At 35.0% G+C, this 19,465-nt stretch overlaps 1 protein-coding gene across 1 annotated transcript in view; it reads right to left on the bottom strand.

The window, feature by feature from the left end:
* The window catches only part of LRRIQ1 (leucine rich repeats and IQ motif containing 1), a 182,216-nt gene that overhangs the window by 80,191 nt on the left and 82,560 nt on the right, over window positions 1–19,465 (bottom strand). Inside the window, exons 14-17 of the mRNA XM_068561401.1 lie at window positions 17,540–17,716; window positions 15,141–15,590; window positions 12,237–12,447; window positions 5,971–6,090 (exon numbers count right to left, since the gene is read on the bottom strand). Coding sequence (XP_068417502.1) covers window positions 5,971–6,090; window positions 12,237–12,447; window positions 15,141–15,590; window positions 17,540–17,716 — 958 coding nt within the window. The remainder of the gene's footprint in view (window positions 1–5,970; window positions 6,091–12,236; window positions 12,448–15,140; window positions 15,591–17,539; window positions 17,717–19,465) is intronic.

Below are 19,465 nucleotides of genomic sequence, written 5' to 3'. Positions count from 1 at the left end.
AATCCTGCAGCCTGTGGAACAAAAACCACATTCATAGAAAGATAGACAAGATGAAAAGGCAGAGGGCTACGTACCAGATGAAGGAACAAGATAAAACCCCAGAAAAACAACTAAATGAAGTGGAGATAGGCAACCTTCCAGAAAAAGAATTCAGAATAATGAGAGTGAAGATGATCCAGAACCTCGGAAAAAGTATGGAGGCAAAGATCGAGGAGATGCAAGAAATGTTTAACAAAGACCTAGAAGAATTAAAGAACAAACAAACAGAGAAGAACAATACAATAACTGAAATGAAAACTACACTAGAAGGAATCAATAGCAGAATAACTGAGGCAGAAGAACGGATAAGTGACCTGGAAGACAGAATGGTGGAATTCACGGCTGCGGAACAGAATAAAGAAAAAAGAATGAAAAGAAATGAAGACAGCCTAAGAGACTTCGGGGACGACATTAAAACACAACAACATTCGCACTATAGGGGTCCCAGAAGGAGAAGAGAGAGAGAAAGGGCCAGAGGAAATATTTGAAGAGATTATAGTTGAAAACTTCCCTAACATGGGAAAGGAAATAGCCACCCAAGTCCAGGAAGCGCAGCGAGTCCCATACAGGATAAACCCAAGGAGAAACACGCCGAGACACACAGTAATCAAATTGGCAAAAATTAAAGACAAAGAAAAATTATTGAAAGCAGCAAAGGAAAAACGACTAATAATATACAAGGGAACTCCCATAAGGTTAACAGCTGATTTCTCAGCAGAAACTCTACAAGCCAGAAGGGAGTGGCGTGATATACTTAAAGTGATGAAAGGGAGGAACCTACAACCAAGATTACTCTACCCAGCAAGGATCTCATTCAGATTCGATGGAGAAATCAAGAGCTTTACAGACAAGCAAAAGCTAAGAGGATTCAGCACCACCAAACCAGCTCTACAACAAATGCTAAAGGAACTTCTCTAAGTGGGAAACACAGAAGAAAAGGACCTACAAAAAAAACCCCATAACAATTAAGAAAATGGTCATAGGAACATACATATGGATAATTACCTTAAACGTGAATGGATTAAATGCTACAACCAAAAGACACACACTTGCTGAATGGATACAAAAACAAGACCCATATATATTCTGTCTACAAGAGACCCACTTCAGACCTAGGGACACATACAGACTGAAAGTGAGGGGATGGAAAAAGATATTCCATGCAAATGGAAATCAAAAGAAAGCTGGAGTAGCAATACTCATATCAAATAAAATCGACTTTAAAATAAAGAATATTACAAGAGACAAGGAAGGACACTACATAATGATCAAGGGATTAATCCAAGATGAAGATATAACAATTATAAATATATATGCACCCAACATAGGAGCACCTCAATACATAAGGTAACTGCTAACAGCTATAAAAGGGAAAATCGACAGTAACACAATAATGGTGGGGGAGTTTAACACCTCACTTACACCAATGGACATATCACCCAAAATGAAAATAAATAAGGAAACAGAAACTTTAAATGACACAATAGACCAGATAGATTTAACTGATATTTATAGAACATACAAAGCATCCTAAGAGGCTACTACAAGCAAACTATGCCAATAAAATGGACAACCTGGAAGAAATGGACAAATTCTAAGAAAGGTATAAGCTTCCAAGACTGAAGCAGGAAGAAATAGAAAACACGAACAGACCAATTACAAGTAATGAAATTGAAACTGTGATTAAAAATCTTCCAACAAACAAAAGTCCAGGACCAGATGGCTTCACAGGTGAATTCTATCAAACATTTAGAGAAGAACTAACACCCATCCTTCTCAAACTCTTCCAAAAATCTGCAGAGGAAGGAACACTCCCAAACTCATTCTATGAGGTCACCATCACCCTGATACCAAAACCAGACAAAGATACTACAAAAAAAGAAAATTACAGACTGAAATCACTGATGAATATAGATGCAAAAATCCTCAACAAAATACTAGCAAACAGAATCCAACAACACATTAAAAGGATCATACACCATGATCAAGTGGGATTTATCCCAGTGATGCAAGGATTCTTCAATATACGCAAATCAATCAATGTGGTACACCATATTAACAAATTGAAGAATAAAAACCATATGATCATCTCAATAGATGCAGAAAAAGCTTTTGACAAAATTCAACACCCATTTCTGATAAAAACTCTCCAGAAAGTGGGCATAGAGGGAAACTACCTCAACATCATAAAGGCCATATAAGACAAACCCACAGCAAACATCATTCTCAATGGTGAAAAACTGAAAGCATTTCCTCTAAGATCAGGAACAAGACAAGGTTGTTCACTCTCACCACTATTATTCAACATAGTTTTGGAAGTCCTAGCCATGGCAATCAGAGAAGAAAAAGAAATAAAAGGAATACAAACTGGAAAAGAAGAAGTAAAACTGTCATTGTTTGCAGATGACATGATACTATACATAGAGAATCCTAAAGATGCTACCAGAAAACTACTAGAGCTAATCAATGACTTTGGTAAAGTTGCAGGATACAAAATTAATGCACAGAAATCTCTTGCATTCGTACGCACTAATGATGAAAAATCTGAAAGAGAAATTAAGGAAACACTCCCATATACCATTGCAACAAAAAGAATAAAATACCTAGGAATAAACCTACCTAGGGAGACAAAAGGCCTGTATGCAGAAAACTGTAAGACACTGATGAAAGAAATTAAAGATGATACCAACAGAGGGAGAGATATACCATGTTCTTGGATTGGAAGAATCAATATTGTGAAAATGACTATACTCCCCAAAGAAATCTACAGATTCAATGCAATCCCTATCAAATTACCAATGGCATTTTTTACAGAACTAGAACAAAAAATCTTAAAATTTGTTTGGAGACACAAAAGACCCCGAATAGCCAAAGCAGTCTTGAGGGGAAAAAAACGGAGCAGGAGGAATCAGACTCCCTGACTTCAGACTATACTACAAAGCTACAATAATCAAGACAATATAGTACTGGCACAAAAACAGAAACATAGATCAATGGAACAACATAGAAAGCCCAGAGATAAACCCACGCAGCTATGGTCAACTAATCTATGACAAAGGAGGCAAGGATGTACAATGGAGAAAAGACAGTCTCTTCAATAACTGGTGCTGGGAGAACTGGACAGCTACATGTAAAAGAATGAAATTAGAACACTCCCTAACACCATACACAAAAATAAACTCAAAATGGATTAGAGACCTAAATGTAAGAGTGGACACTATAAAATTCTTAGAGGAAAACTTAGAAAGAACACTCTTTGACATAAATCACAGCAAGATCTTTTTTGACCCACCTCCTAGATTAATGGAAATAAAAACAAAAATAAACAAATGGGACCTAATGAAACTTAAAAGCTTTTGCACAGCAAAGGAAACCATAAACAAGACAAAAAGACAACCCTCAGAATGGGAGAAAATATTTGCAAATGAATCAACGGACAAAGGATTAATCTCCAAAATATATAAACAGCTCATGAAGCTCAATATTAAAGAAACAAACAACCCAATCCAAAAATGGGCAGAAGACTTAAATAGACATTTCTCCAGAGAAGACATACAGATGGCCAAGAAGCACATGAAAAGCTGCTCAACAGCACTAATTATTAGAGAAATGCAAATCAAAACTACAATGAGGTATCACCTCACACCAGTTAGAATGGGCATCCTCAGAAAATCTACAAACAACAAATGCTGGAGAGAGTGTGAAGAAAAGGCAACCCTCTTGCACTGTTGGTGGGAATGTAAATTGATACAGCCACTATGAAGAACAGTATGGAGGGTCCTTAAAAAACTAAAAATAGAATTACCATATGACCCAACAATCCCACTACTGTGCATATACCCAGAGAAAACCGTAATTCAAAAAGACACATGCACCCCTATGTTCATTGCAGCACTATTTACAATAGCCAGGACATGGAAACAACCTAAATGCCCATCGACAGATGAATGGATAAAGAAGATGTGGTACATATGTACGATGGAGTATTACTCAGCCATAAAAAGGAATGAAACTGAGTCACTTGTAGAGACTTGGATGGATCTAGAGACTGTCATACAGAGTGAAGTAAGTCAGAAAGAGAAAAACAAGTATCGTATATTAACGCATATATGTGGAACGTAGAAAAATGGTACAGATGAACCAGTTTGCAGGGCATAATTTGAGACACAGATGCAGAGAACAAACGTATGGACACCAAGGGGTAAAGTGGCGGGGTGGGGGGAGCGGGGGTGGTGGTGTGATGAATTGGGCGATTGGGATTGACATGTATACACTGATATGTATAAAATTGACGACTAATAAGAACCTGCTGTATAAAAAAATAAATAAAATTAAATTTAAAAAAAAGCACGGACACTTGATCATGTCATAAAAGTAGATATCCAAATGGCCAGTAAGCATATGAAAAGGTATTCAACATTATTAGTTAGGAGAGAAATGCAAATTAACACAACTAGATTCCACTACAAACCTACTGGATTGGGAAAAAAAAGACATGAAAATACAAAGTGTTGGTGAGGATAAATCTCCTCTGAAACTCTCATATTCTGCTGATGGGACTGTAAATTGATACAATCAATTTGGAATACTGTTTGGCGCTAGCTACTAAATATAGGTAAACGTTATGACTCAGAAATTCAGTTCCCAAAAGAAATGTGAACATGCACATCAAAAAGCATGTGCAAGAATGTTCATAGCTGGCCTTCCCTGGTGGCACAGTGGTTAAGAATCCACCTGCCAATGCAGGGGACACGGGTTCGATCCCTAGTCTGGGAAAATCCCACATGCCTCAGGGCAACTAAGCCCTTGCACCACAATGACTGAACCTGCGCTCTAGGGCCCGTGAGCCACAACTACCTGAGCCTGCGTGCTGCAACTACTGCAGCCCGCACACCTAGAGCCCGTGCTCTGCGATGAGAAGCCACCGCAGTGAGAAGCCTGCGCACCACAGCAAAGAGTAGCCCCCACTCGACGCAACCAGAGAAAACCCGCGCACAGCAACGAAGACCCAACGCAGCCAAAAATAAATAAATAAATAAATTTATTTTTAAAAAAAAATGTTCATAGCGTCTTTAGTCATAATAGGCAACACTAGAAATAACTCAGTAACAAATAATCCACCAGTAGTAGAACAGACTTTTAAAAATTGGTATATTCAAATCATAGATTAAAAGTAGTATATTCAAAATAATGGTATATATACAGCTACACTCAACCACATAGGTATATCTCACAGACATAATATTATGTGAAAAAAGAGCACATATTGGATGATTCCACTTATTTGGAAGTTCAGAAATAGGCAAAACTAATCTATGATGATGGAGGTATGAATACTATGAAGGCATGAGAAGTCTTCTGGGGATAGTCATATGTCCTCTACCTTAATCTGAGTGGTAGTTATGTGGGTTTAACTGTCTAGAGAAGAGGAAACAGAATAAGCAAGACTAAGGACGTAAAAGGTATGGTAAGAGGGCGCTCAATGTGGTTAGAGCATGTGGACGCCACAGGTGGGAAGTGGTAAATATGTCTGTAGAGTTTGCTGTCTTATTGTTGAATACTTGAATAACTATTTAAGGAGGCTGTCCTCATTTTGCTAGGCAACAAAGAGCTACTAAAATTTGTTGAACAGGGCATAAATAAGCTCAGAGTTATATTTAATGAAGAATAATTGATAAAACATTGTGTAAATCTGGTTGAAGAATACACACGAATTCTTGTAAATATTCCATGACCACACTTACACACTGTACAAGCTTGTATCATAAATGAAGATGTTAAAATATTAGAAGCATACTTTTTCAAGTGCAACTTGAAAACAATCTATAACACAGTGTTAAAAGGATGAAAACCTTAGAAAAATGTTTAGCTCCAAAATAGTATACTAAAATATTTTAAGACCAATATCTATATGTTATAGTTGGCACTTACTTCATCAAATGTAAAATCTTCTAAATCTATTTCTTCATATTCTTCTTCAGATTCTTCATTCTTAATAGCCTCTAGAGCTGTTGTCAGTTTCTTTCGCAAAAGAAAGCCCTTCCAAACTGCCTAAACAAAAATTTAAAGCATGTTATACAAGGTTATAGATCAAACTCCAAACCAGATTCTCTGTGTTATCCCATTAGGAAGATAAAACATCTTAGACCTTAGTTTAATGGCTCAATAATCTGTTTTTTGAACTTTATGTGACATTTAAAACTGGAAGATAAATTAAATGACTGCTTGTGTCTAAAGCTCTGAATCTCAGGAGATTTTCCTTGTGGTAAGCAGAAAAGAATCTTTAAAACTCCCTCAACTGCACATGTAGGTCAACCAATCAATTATCTGACAATTCCTCCGGGACCCATTCTAAATTAAGTAGAAAGAGATACAGAGGAAAACCAATTTTGCTAATTTTCAAATGATTATGTATAAAATAAACTTACACTGATTTAGGAAAACTTCAACATATATAAATGGCCATATTAGAGACCTAGTATCCTGGTCCATAACAATTAACTAATTTCATCTTTAAATAAAGCCAGCACATAATAATAGAACTAAAAACATTCAGATTCCTCAATAATCTTGGAGGAATCTTGGAGCTTTCCTAACTATAACTCCAAGAATACTGGAGTTTTAAAAAAATTAGTATCTGTATACACTGCTAGGGAGTAAGCTCCAGGATATATAGTAAGTGTAAAACACAGGTAGAAATGTGTATTGCATGCCTCCATTTATCTATGAAAATCCATATAAAATATATAATAAACAATATACATTATATAAACTTATATATTTAAATATATGTGGTTGCTAATATTTATGAAGTGAAAGCATAAAGCATAAAATTAATTTTAAAAATTATTACCTATAGAGATAGAAAACAGTAGAAGCCAGATGTCTCTGAATATACACCTTGCTTAGATTTGATTTTGGAACTGTGCACATGCTTAATAAAATTGTAAAACAAATAAATATGAAGTAAAAGAAACTCCCCCCAAAAATGTAAAAATATATTTTGTGCTATGGGCATAACCACACAGAAGGTATTTAAAGTGACTTTAAAATAGATTTATTTGACTATATTCCTAGTGAAATACAATCAAAAGATAAATTTAACTACAAAAGTTACCTTAAATATGTTTTAGTAACCATACTGCAAACAATAATACTGGTATTGTTATTCTGAAAAATATACATATTGAGAAGAGAAAGATACAAACATATAATGGTCAGAACATATATGACAATAGAAGTCACACGCAATCTGTCAATCAGCCTAGGAAGCCAAACCACAACCTCTGCAACAATTAGCCAAGAATGGTTAAGACTTGGTCAATGACTGCTAGCTTCTCTATTTTTTGTCCCTACTTCTAACTCAGGGCCAACTGGACCAACCAGAGATAGGCAAATATGCTTCCCAAACCAATCACATAAGATGCCCCACTTCTAATTGGGCATGTGTGTGTGTGTGTGTTTGTGTACATGTGTGTGTGCACACATGCACATACATAGTGGAAACAAACAAGGGCTGCACAAATGAGAAAAAACAGACTATAGCAAGGGAGTCAGTCACCATCACTTGTTGCCTTTGGCATAGACTCAAAGGCAGGGAAGGGAGTAGGATAAATGTATATACATTTATATACAGTGATGAACACATGATTGTCACATACTAGGCATACATTAAATATTATTTTCCCAATTTCCTTGTCCTCTTGTTTTTAACAATTCTATTTACTTCTTAGTTTATCAAATAAGAAAATAGTGTGATATTAAACATCACATAAAGTTCAAAAACTATAACTAAATTTTAACCATTTTTGTCTCTACAAATGAATTCCAGTATAGCATTCCATTATTTTGTAACTTGCTATGAATAAATAACTTCTCAAGAGAGTTCAAAACTCTTTCTGAGGAGAAAGGATGTCAATATGAATCAAGAACTTGAACAGTATTAAATGGTAGAAACAGAAGAGAGGACACCTTTGTGCGATGAGGAACATGATTAAAAGTATTGCCTGAGAAAGTGGCCTTCCTCTTTTTAACTTACCCATTATGGAGAGTACCATCAAAGAGTACCATAATAAAGCTCTTTGCCCGCTTTATTAGTCTCATGTAGCTGGGTTGTTATTATAGTCCTGGGCATGTCATGTACTGTGGGTGAGTGGCATATGCAAGCTAGCTACCTTAGAGGAAAACAAACTATTTTTCTTTTCCCCCTTTTGTCTTAGTTTGTTTGGGCTGCAATAACAAAAATACCATAGACTTGGTGGCTTAAACAACAAACGTTTATTTCTCCCAGTTCTGGAGCAGGCTAAGGAGTCTAAGACCAAGTCATTGACAGATTTATTGTCTGGTGAGAGCAAGGTTCCTGGTTCATAGATGGCTGTCTTCTCACTGTGTACTCACATGGTAGAAGGAACTAGAGAGCTCTCAGGGGTCTCTTCTATAAGGGCACTAATCCCATTCATGGGGGCTCCACCATCATGACATATTCACCTCCAAAAGGCCCCACCTCCAAATATCATCACATTGGGGATTAAGTTTCAACATATGAATGTTGTGGAGAACGTAAACTTTCAGTCAATAGCACCCTTCATTTTGGAATTTTGTTTTTTAAACTCCTCTCTTTTTTGATTCCTTTATCCAGTATTTATGCTCCCTTCGTTCCTTGCTACCTTTCAAAATGCTTTCTCTCTAACGTGGCAAATGGGCCTGTGACTTCTTCCTGCTAGGGAGGTACCCTTCATATCTTTTCTTCCCCAACCCTGTCCTAACAAGGTTCTAAGCATTAGGGAAACATGCTTTCCTTCCCTTGATTCTTTTTTGTTAGGTCATCTTCTCTTCCTCAGTTATCCCTCCTCCACCACCACCCCCCCCTTTTTTTATACACCAGTGTAATTGTAAGATATCAAGATTAGGTGCAGACCTAGGGAAAAGAGAGTATAAAGGGAATTCTTTAATACAGACCTTCAAGGACAAGAGCAAAAGGACTGACTCATCATGGCTCACAATGGATCCAGCCTAACTTATCAGGGATACGACTTCTGCAAAGCTCTAAACTGTAATACACAGTGTATATTTTTCTGGTGTGACATGTATAGATACCTCCCTCATGAATCTGTGTAGGGTCAGGAATTAAAGTCCCAGCCACCTCTGTTCAGTTTATGGGAAATAAAGGTAATATAAATGTGTAATAAGTAATGTTCAGATTCTTCTTCTAACTTATTTATTCATGTCAAGGTTTCAATTTTTCTCCCAGCCATCCATCTATGATTAATTCCTCTTTCTCACACATTCAAATCAATTCCCTGGTCAGAGTCCTATCTATATTAGACATACCCGACATCTTTTTCTCCTCTAACTACCATCAACTCCCAATCCCAGAACATACCCATACCATACACTTGTTTCTTGCTAAAATTGTTCACACATCTCTGCCCATGTTTCTCCTATATTCTCTTAATATTCTAGTCCTTACGGTAGTCTAGCTGCACTATAACTTATTATTCCAGTAATATGAAATCCTATGTTCTTTTACTCCTACTATCTTTTTTACCTGGGATTCCATTCTCTTACATATTTACACTGAACCCTATCTATTTTTCAAGCTGTATCTTATATCCTTTATATTAGTTAGGGTAAGCTAAGCGCTATAACAAAAATATCCAGAAATGTACAATAATTCAAAACTAATTTATTTCATGATCACAAAGCGAGCATTGAGAGTGAAAACAAGACAACTGGCAGCAGTTTAACATAAAGTGATTCAGATATCCAGGCTTTGCAACTCTGCAATCCCAAGAGACAGCATCCAAGGATGCCCTAAAGGCTGTCTTCACTTCAGCCAACCAGAAAGGGAAAAGAATATGAAAGAATGTTTGTGGGAGGGTTTTATGGGCCAGACATGAAGTGGTGCACATATTTTTCATTTACTCAGAAAAAAGGGCCATACTAAAAAGTGCAAGGAAAGCTGGAATATCTAGGCTGGCAGTATGCTAGGAAGAAGAGGAGAATGTGGGTTTTGGTGAGCAGAGAGCAGTCTCCACGACATCCTTCATGAAATCTTCATTTTACTCCTTCTAAAGCCTGGGCTCTTTCTACCATGTCATGCTCTGCTCTCCAGGATGGTTAGACAGTCTAGAAGTCATATTTTTAAGATGAATAGTTTAAGAAACTAGATTGTACTCAGGAGAAGAGAAAATGAAGTTGAGCTGAATTCAATGATTTTAAGTATAATACCATGATGCACCTCAGAAGAGACTTGTTCTAAGTTGCAAAGAAAGGCTGAATTATGCTTACATTTGTTAGAGACAAACTTAACAAAAGGACATTCAACAGATATATGTCACTGAACTAGACTATTTCATAAAGTAATGAACTTCTCTTTATTGAACAGAATGAAGCAAAAGTTTAATATCTATTTACCATCAATGCTGGAAAATGTATTGCTCATCCACTCATGACAGGAGGAAGTTTGGACTGCATGACATTTTCATTCCTCATGCAGCAGAACAGTATTTTGAGACAGTAACTGAGGTTCCTTTCTTTTCCTCAGAGTTTCCTTGAATCCATTGCCCTTCCTCCACTCCCAACCCATTCAAGCATCAGTAACAGCTTTGTCTATGCATTGCCTTTAGGAATACAGTCCAGACAACTTAAGTCAACTGAAATACTAAATATATTCATTAGAACCATAGCAAAGATAATCCTCTTGAAAAACTACGGCTTTAATAACAAAACCGAGAAACTTAATTTTAAGGCTATTTTTCCAGTTGCTTATGCCAATACCTTATAGGCATCCCTGACTCCTCTCTGTCTTTCAAAGACCACATCTCCATGTACTAATATCATCAGGCCTACCTTCAAAGTATATACGCATACCCTCAAGATAAATCAACATATATTCGGGAATGTGATTTTCTCACCACTTCCTCTGCAATACTCTGGTCCATGCTACCACAATCTACACTTTGGATTACTGCAATAGCCTCGCGATTTTGCTGCTTCTACTATTGCCTTCCTATAGTACAATCACAACATAAAGGAAACTTGGTAATGTGAGTCCTTTGCTCAGATTCCTGTAATATCTTCCCATGTCATTCAGAGTAAAAGCCAAAGTCTTTACAATGATTTAGGATTTATAAGTCCTACTCTTCTCCCCTTCACCCCTCTTCAGTCACACTGTTTCTTACTGCTCTATAAACACTGTGGGTATGCTCCTAAATCAGTGCCTTTGAATCTGATATTCCTCTGCCTGGAATATTCTTCCCCGAGATACCCAATGGCTTATCTCCTGCTGCAATGTCACCTTTCCTGGTCTTCCACATCCATCCTGTCTAAAATGATTAATTTTCCTTAGATACTCCTATCCCGCTTTTCCTGATTTATTTTTCCCCTTAGTACTTATCACAATCTAACATACTTACCTTATTTATCTGCACATCCCAACAGAATGTAAGCTAGTAAAATTTTTGTGCCAAGTAATAGTTACTAAATGAATGAATAAAGGGAAACACTACATTTTTTTTTAGTTACTATCATTCAATTCAGGTGTAGTACCATGAATTTCCAGACTTTATTTTATGTATTTATTTATCCCACCAGGACATAAACTCCATGAGGGAAGAGATCTTGCATGCTTTGTTCCTAGTTAAATTTCCTGAACCTAAAATAGTGCTTGACAAACAGTACGTTCTAAAAATTATTTGATGAGTGAATAAATAAAAGGATAAATGTGATCAGATTGAACTTCATTTTGAAATCTGATCTTGGTGAGGTCTTGAATTTTTATGTTAAATGGATATTTGAAGGACTTTAACAATTATTTTAGTAGATTTTTAAACATGCTTCTAGAAACAGCTATAGATTAGGCCAAGAGAGACCTGCTTTGACTAATCAAATGTTAGCATATGTGGCAAATGCCACATCTGAGCAGAAGTTTTAATATGATTGTGTGGTTCAGCTTGACCCTCAGTCATAAGAACAGTATTTACAAATTATAGACTAATCCTTAAGCCTAGATACTCAGCAGAAGCAAAGCCAACCTGCGGCTAACCGGCAGCCTACTTGTCACGTGAATAAGAAATAAATCCATGTATTTGTAAATGGCTAAGATTCAGGGATTGCCTGTTATACAGAATAACCCAGTGAAAGATAACTAATACATCTCTCATGATTAATTATTGCACCCAAAGATTAAAAGTAACCTGAATAAGAATAGCAGCCTTCTCCCTCTGTTCTTGGATGTTCACAGTATTTTTTATTTCTTCTTTCTTTAAAGTAATTTGGTTTTCAATGCAGGAATTTGACTGGGATGTCAGGGGTCCTATTGCAGCAGGATGTAGCTTTATAGAGAAATGAATCTGTCTGCGCACAGTGTAACCACGCCAGCATGCCTGAATTACCATAGCTGCCATACTATTAAGAGGAGAAAAAAAAATATTTTTAGTACCCATAAATATACAGTTGTAGTTAAGAGGTCCTCATAAGCTATATTTATTTGTAAACATAGACTATATAAAGTATTATTTAAAAATAAGACCCGTTCTTTTATTTAACTATAGTCATAGAAGTAAAAATAATACGGAAACCTTAAAATCTGAAGGAGAGAAATGGGCCAGTAACTTAGAGAGGGATATGAGTACTAGGGATTTTTGTTTCTTTTAAGGAGGAAGATATTACTGAGATTTTGTATAATAGTGAGGATGCTGAACCAGTAGAAAGGGGGGAAAAGTGATGATGCAAAAGGGGGAAAAATATAGGAGTCAGTTGGCAAGAGAGGATGGGATCCTGTTCACAGCAGAGAGACTAAGTTTTGAGAGGAAGAAGGGCCCCCCCTTCTCTCTAAGAGAAAGGACCCATCAGGTCTTCGCTAGCTTCACTTTCCTATCTGCCCATGGACAAACACTTAAATCTTTCTTTTACAAGCCCAGTAGTAAATTCTAACATTTTTTCCAGCCTACATCTATTTACCAATTTCTGGCACTGAATCAATCAACACTGCGTTTTTCCCACATCCCCATAAGCTGCCCAGCAACACTACCAAAATTTGAATAATAATGTACATTGATTGTAAGTGGGTTCTCTGCTTGCTTAATCATTTAATTCTTCATCATTGGATATGTTTTCCTTTCCCACATAGATTACTGCAGAAACATTATCAAGGTACAAGGTATAGTCAAAGTGCTAACTACTGGCTTAATTGTTCTTCAAATATTTGGGTTTAGTTTTAAAAGGCATATGAAGGAGAAGTGATTCATGTATATTCACCTTTTCCAGGCTCCCTTGAAAAAGTTTTCAATAATTTTATAATTGCCAAGCCCAATGAAATTTTTTCATTCCTCATACTAGTGAGTTTAAGGCAAAATGGAATTAAGTGATAAACTGCCAGACATCACCATATATATTTTATCTCATAGAAATACATTTGTGGGAAATTAGAAAGGAATGATGTAACCATTTTCTATTGTTATTAATATTGTCATCGTCATCATCACCATTTTACCTAAAGCTTGTGGAAGGCTTCAATCTATTTTGTTATGAATTGAAGTTAGCGGATAAAATTTTTTTCTGGCATAAGATAAAGTACTTGTACTCCTTATAGGAAAAAACATCATGTTTCAACAAATCATTTCCTCCTCCTAGGGTAAATAGAACTTAATAAACTTTGCTATGGAATTAATTCACATTTGGTCATTCAACCATTAATTCATTCCTTCATCTTTTGAACAAAAATGAGTTAAAGAATTGAAAAAGAATAGATATATGTATAACTGAATCACTTTGCTGTACACCTGAAACTAACACAACATTTTAAATCAACTATGCTCCAATATAAAATAAAATTTTTTTAAAAAAATAAAAAAAGAATTAAGGAATTTAAGACACTATAATATGTATTTGGGTGATAAAGAAAAAGATCTGAAAACATATTTGCAATGCATAACTGGTAAAGAATGAAAGGTCTGTAAGAAAACACATTTAACCTGAGAGAGCATCTTATATGTCTCTACAGATACATACAAGTTTCACTGACTGTAACTGTGAATTTCTTGTAAAGCTGACCAGTCATTTAGTGCTTGAATTCCTCAGCTCACTATCATCAAAATTTCCCAAGGAAGAAAATAAAAAGGTAGATGAGGGATATCTTCCTCAGTGACACTAACAACAGGACTGCTTTCCACCGCGCAGAAAGCCGTGAAAGCAGGTAAAGAAGCTGACTTTAGGGCTTCCTAAATATAAGGTGCTCTCCATATGGGGAAAAACAGCTCGTATTACTACTATCATCATCATCATCTTTTATCTAGTAAAAATAATGATGATAAAAATGCCCTTAGCATAGGAACACATGTAAATTATGCTTAGGAAACGCCTATACAACTGACAGTGAATCTTCCTGAAACACTGAATGGCAAGGTTCAGCAAGTGGGTATACATTTTCTTTTCCTTTTATTCTTTAGGTCTTTGGTTTGTCTATATTTTCAGTTCCTCATCCTTCCTTATTATTATTATCATTTGGCTATTTTATTTATCATGAATTAAAAAGTTCTAAATGTTGTTTATCTAAAATTTCAGTAGGAAATGTCTGGAGTGTTTAGAGCTAACGGGATTCAAATAGGCAATGTCTAGGGTACCCTGGCTAATACTATGCCAAAATATACCAATGTACCCTGGCATGCTGAATATTTTAAGCTCAAGGAATTTGAGAAAAGGCATGTGCAGGAAGGATTTTCTGACTTTCCCTGGAAGCATGTCATAAGACCCTCATGTGAGAGGTCTTTATAGTATTTTAAGAATGGGATTATTTTATTTCTTCTTAAACATTCATTTTAATTATTTAGAGATTAGAAGGCAGAAAAAATAATTTCACAGTTACTCATTTTAAATTAAATAATACTAGTTAATTAAATCAGAACCTGCCAAATTTCAACCAAATTGATCTTCACTGTAATTAATAATTTGTGCATATCATAAAAACATAAGGGAATTAACATGAAATATAATAGTGATTGAAATCCTTTACCAAATTATTATTTGGTAACAATGACTAAGATTATCCATAAAAAGTAATAAAATACAACTGTAAAAGAAAAATGATCTATAAATCTTACATTTTTTCATGATGTTCAGTATTCTGGCAGTTCTTCAATAGAGACCTTGTCATTACTGTTTCCATGAATGGTATTCTTTTGGTGGGGAAATTGCTTGCCTTGCTGTCTTCTCTTTTCTGGCCTACTATTTTTTCCTGATTTCTTCCTTTAGTATCTTCACATAAGGAGGGGTTGGTTAGTGAGGAATGACTAGAGCCAGAGTCCATCCATTTCTCAGAAATAACTGGTGAGTCCAGTTTATGTTCATTTGCATAAGAGTAAAGGACTCTATTTTGCAGTATGCTGTCACTGTTTGAAGGAGGCAAATGATTTTGCTGGGCTTCTGATTCATCTCTCTTGGTGATACTAACATCCCCATGTTCATGTGCATATCGACATTCATTGCTAAGTGTCATCAATTTCTTGAAATAATGGCAGAGATTTTCTGCAGCATCCAACGTGAATATATTTCTGAGCAAATAAATAATGAGGATGTTTAATAATAAGAATTATATCAGCAAATATGAACACTTATACAGGTTTTGAAAATATCCCTGTGTGGCCTGACATATTAAATTTTACTACAAAATTCATTAAAAACTTATTTCTGATTGTTTATATAAAAATTTATCTTATTTCTCACAAAATGTGAAAATATTTGTTTACTTAATTTCAATCCATTAATCCAGACAAAACGTCTGGAAGTTTTAGAATCATTTTTATCCTTGGTACCTTTGGTAAAATGAATGAGAAAAATCCATGCTTTTACTGCCATAAGCATGAGAAATGATGGCTGCCTAAACTTGGAGAAGTTATTTATGAAACAAGTTAAAAGTACTTTGTACACTGACTTTTGCCATGCAAAATATTTGTATTGGACTTTTAAACAAATAAGTTATATCATGGGAAAGCTTTTATTCCCATTTTTCTCTGGAAAAAAATCCATTGCAAAGAGAATTCAAATACTTTAAGATGTAAATGCCTGTGAGTCTCTTGAACAGTTGTTGGATTTAGCTATACCAAACAAAATGAAAGTTATAATTATTTCCTAAAATATAGAGAGAGACACCTCGTATGTTGACAAATGTAGACATTAGCCTAGGTTCTTCCAATATATTTTGATATTTTGTATTTCATTCATTTTGTTGGTGAATAATGCAGCAAAGGTTCAGTTCAATATTGGATGTCAACTGTTTATGGTTAAGTGTTGAATTCACCACCATTTATGATCAAACATAAAAAATACAGTCTATTTTCAATTCTCAAGTAAAACTTTCATTGCAATAACAATAAGTTCTCCCAAAGAATTGTAAATCTAAATTTCAACATAAGGGGTGTCAAGAGTCACCTTTACATAAAAATTGTAGATTACTATACATACACAAGGAGATATCAGTTTAGATTTACAAAAAGATAAATGTAAATAACCTTAGTTTTTGCTAAAAGTAAACATTAACTATAAGAATTGGAATTATTTTTAAAGCTGTGAGATTTACTTATAATATGAATAGGCTATATTTTAAAACATTTAAATAGAAAAACCAACTCTTACATAGTATGAACATGTACAAAAGTACAAATAGCAAAAATTTAATATGTAATTTAGTAATTAAATTTAGACATTTGGAAGCACATAACTGTTCCACTTATAATGCAGAATTATCATAAGGAAAATATAAAATAATTTTCCTTTTTCATTTGTATCTTTTTGGAGCAGTATAAATTAGGAAATACAGTTTTAAAAAGATCAATTGTAATTAATTCCTAGTAATGCATTCAGAATTCAGGGTGGGGAATGGGAAGTTCTCTTTCTTTGATATATTTTTCGGACTCTGCTCTCAGCCTCTGTCCTCTGAATGTGTGCACATGTTGACTGCTTTTCTACACTGTGCTCCCATAATACCTTAATACACAAATATATGTGTAATATGATTCCTTATATAATAAATATACATAATAAATATCATATGTTTTATAAAACTTGCCTTGCTCCATTGTAACTATTTATTTAGCTAATTTTCTCTTAATGTAATCATGAATTCATGGAGGGTAAAGTGTAATACTTAGCTTATTATATGTCTTGCCCATCAATAATTGTTGAACAAATGTATGACTGATTAATTGAATGAACAGCTGAATGAATGTTTGCATCTTGTCTTGAAGCTATCCTCATGCTTTCATTTATTTTCATCTAATTTTAGTTTTTAAATTATATTCTAAATTATGTTCAAAATACATATTAATACATTTCAAATAATAAAAAGTGATGCCCAGAAGTCCTTTTCTAAAGAGACAATATCCCTAAAACACGTTGTACTAGTCCAAAAGAGTAGCATTGTATTGATCAGAATAATTTTTATTCATATGTATAAATTGCATTATATCTTTTCATTATGACAAGGGGAAGATAACACTCTTACCTTTCTCCAATATATTTTTCTGTTAGTAAGTTAAATTCTCTAATCTGGGACTGACAAAGTACCAGGAAACGCTCTAATTCTACTTCATAGTGCTCTTCAGTGTGACTTTCTGAATAAGAGGTTAGCATTTCACCATTGAGGATTCTTACAGCAGGTAATATTTTAAGTAGAGAATCCCTATTGAAAACAGGAAAAAAAAATTAATAATTTTGAAAAGGAGAGTTTATATCTAAAATAACTATACACCTATTACTTAAATAATATAAATACAGAGTATATCTCTGCAACTTAGTGATTTCACAGAGAAAATTATACTGTTAAAGTATTTTTAAAAAATTATGGTATCATGTCATGTACAAAGTTTTAGAGATCTTGACACACATTTAACCATTTTCTTCTTTTTTTTTCTTTTGAATTTTATTTTATTTATTTTATTAAACAGCAGGTTCTTATTAGCTATCCATTTTATACATATTAGTGTATATATGTCAATCCCAGTCTCCCAATTCATCACACCACCACCACCACCCTCACCACTTTCCCCCCTTGGTGTCCACACGTTCGTTCTCTGCATCTGTGTCTCAATTTCTGCCCGGCAAACCGATTCATCTCTACCATTTTTCTAGGGTCCACATATATGCGTTAATATACGATATTTGTTTTTCACTTTCTGACTTACTTCACTCTGTATGACAGTCTTTAGATCCACCCACGTCTCTACAAGTGACCCAATTTCGTTCCTTTTTATAGCTGAGTAATATTCCATTGTATATATGTACCACACCTGCTTTATCCATTCATCTGTCGATGGGCATTTAGGTTGTTTCCATGTCCTGGCTATTGTAAATAGTGCTGCAATGAACATAGGGGTGCATGTGTCTTTTTGAATTATGGTTTTCTCTGGGTATACGCCCAGTAGTGGGATTGCTGGGTCATATGGTAATTCTATTTTTAGTTTTTTTAAGGAACCTCCATACTGTTCTCCATAGTGGCTGTATCAATTTACATTCCCACCAACAGTGTACGAGGGTTCCCTTTTCTCCACACCGTCTCCAGCATTTGTTGTTTGTAGATTTTCTGATGATCCCCATTCGAACTGGTGTGAGGTGATTCCTCATTGTAGTTTTGATTTGCATTTCTCTAATAATTAGTGATGTTGAGCAGCTTTTCATGTGCTTCTTGGCCATCTGTATGTCTTCTCTGGAGAAATGTCTATTTAGGTCTTCTGCCCATTATTGGATTGGGTTGTTTGTTTCTTTAATATTGAGCTGCATGAGCTGTTTATATATTTTGGAGATTAATCCTTTGTCTGTTGATTCGTTTGCAAATATTTTCTCCCATTCTGAGGGTTGTCTTTTTGTCTTGTTTATGGTTTCCTTTGCTGTGCAAAAGCTTTTAAGTTTCATTAGGTCCCATTTGTTTATTTTCGTTTTTATTTCCATTAATCTAGGAGGTGTATCAAAAAAGATCTTGCTGTGATTTATGTCAAGAGTGTTCTTCCTAAGTTTTCCTCTAAGAATGTTATAGTGTCCACTCTTACATTTAGGTCTCTAATCCATTTTGAGTTTATTTTTGTGTATGGCGTTAGGGAGTGTTCTAATTTCATTCTTTTACATGTAGCTGTCCAGTTCTCCCAGCACCAGTTATTGAAGAGACTGTCTTTTCTCCATTGTATATCCTTGCCTCCTTTGTCATAGATTAGTTGACCATACATGCATGGGTTTATCTCTGGGCTTCCTATCTTGTTCCATTGATCTATATTTCTATTTTTGTGCTAGTACCATATTGTCTTGATTACTGTAGCTTTGTAGTATAGTCTAAAGTCTGGGAGGCTGATTCCTCCAGCTCCGTTTTTTCCCTCAAGACCGCTTTGGCTATTCGGGGTCTTTTGTGTCCCTATACAATTTTAAGATTTTTTGTTCTAGT

This window comes from Eschrichtius robustus, chromosome 13 (genome assembly GCF_028021215.1).
Source record: "Eschrichtius robustus isolate mEscRob2 chromosome 13, mEscRob2.pri, whole genome shotgun sequence".
In the NCBI taxonomy this organism is placed as follows: Eukaryota; Metazoa; Chordata; class Mammalia; order Artiodactyla; family Eschrichtiidae; genus Eschrichtius; species Eschrichtius robustus.
Note: the sequence above shows the minus strand (reverse complement) of the source record. Positions and strands in the feature narration are given on the sequence as shown.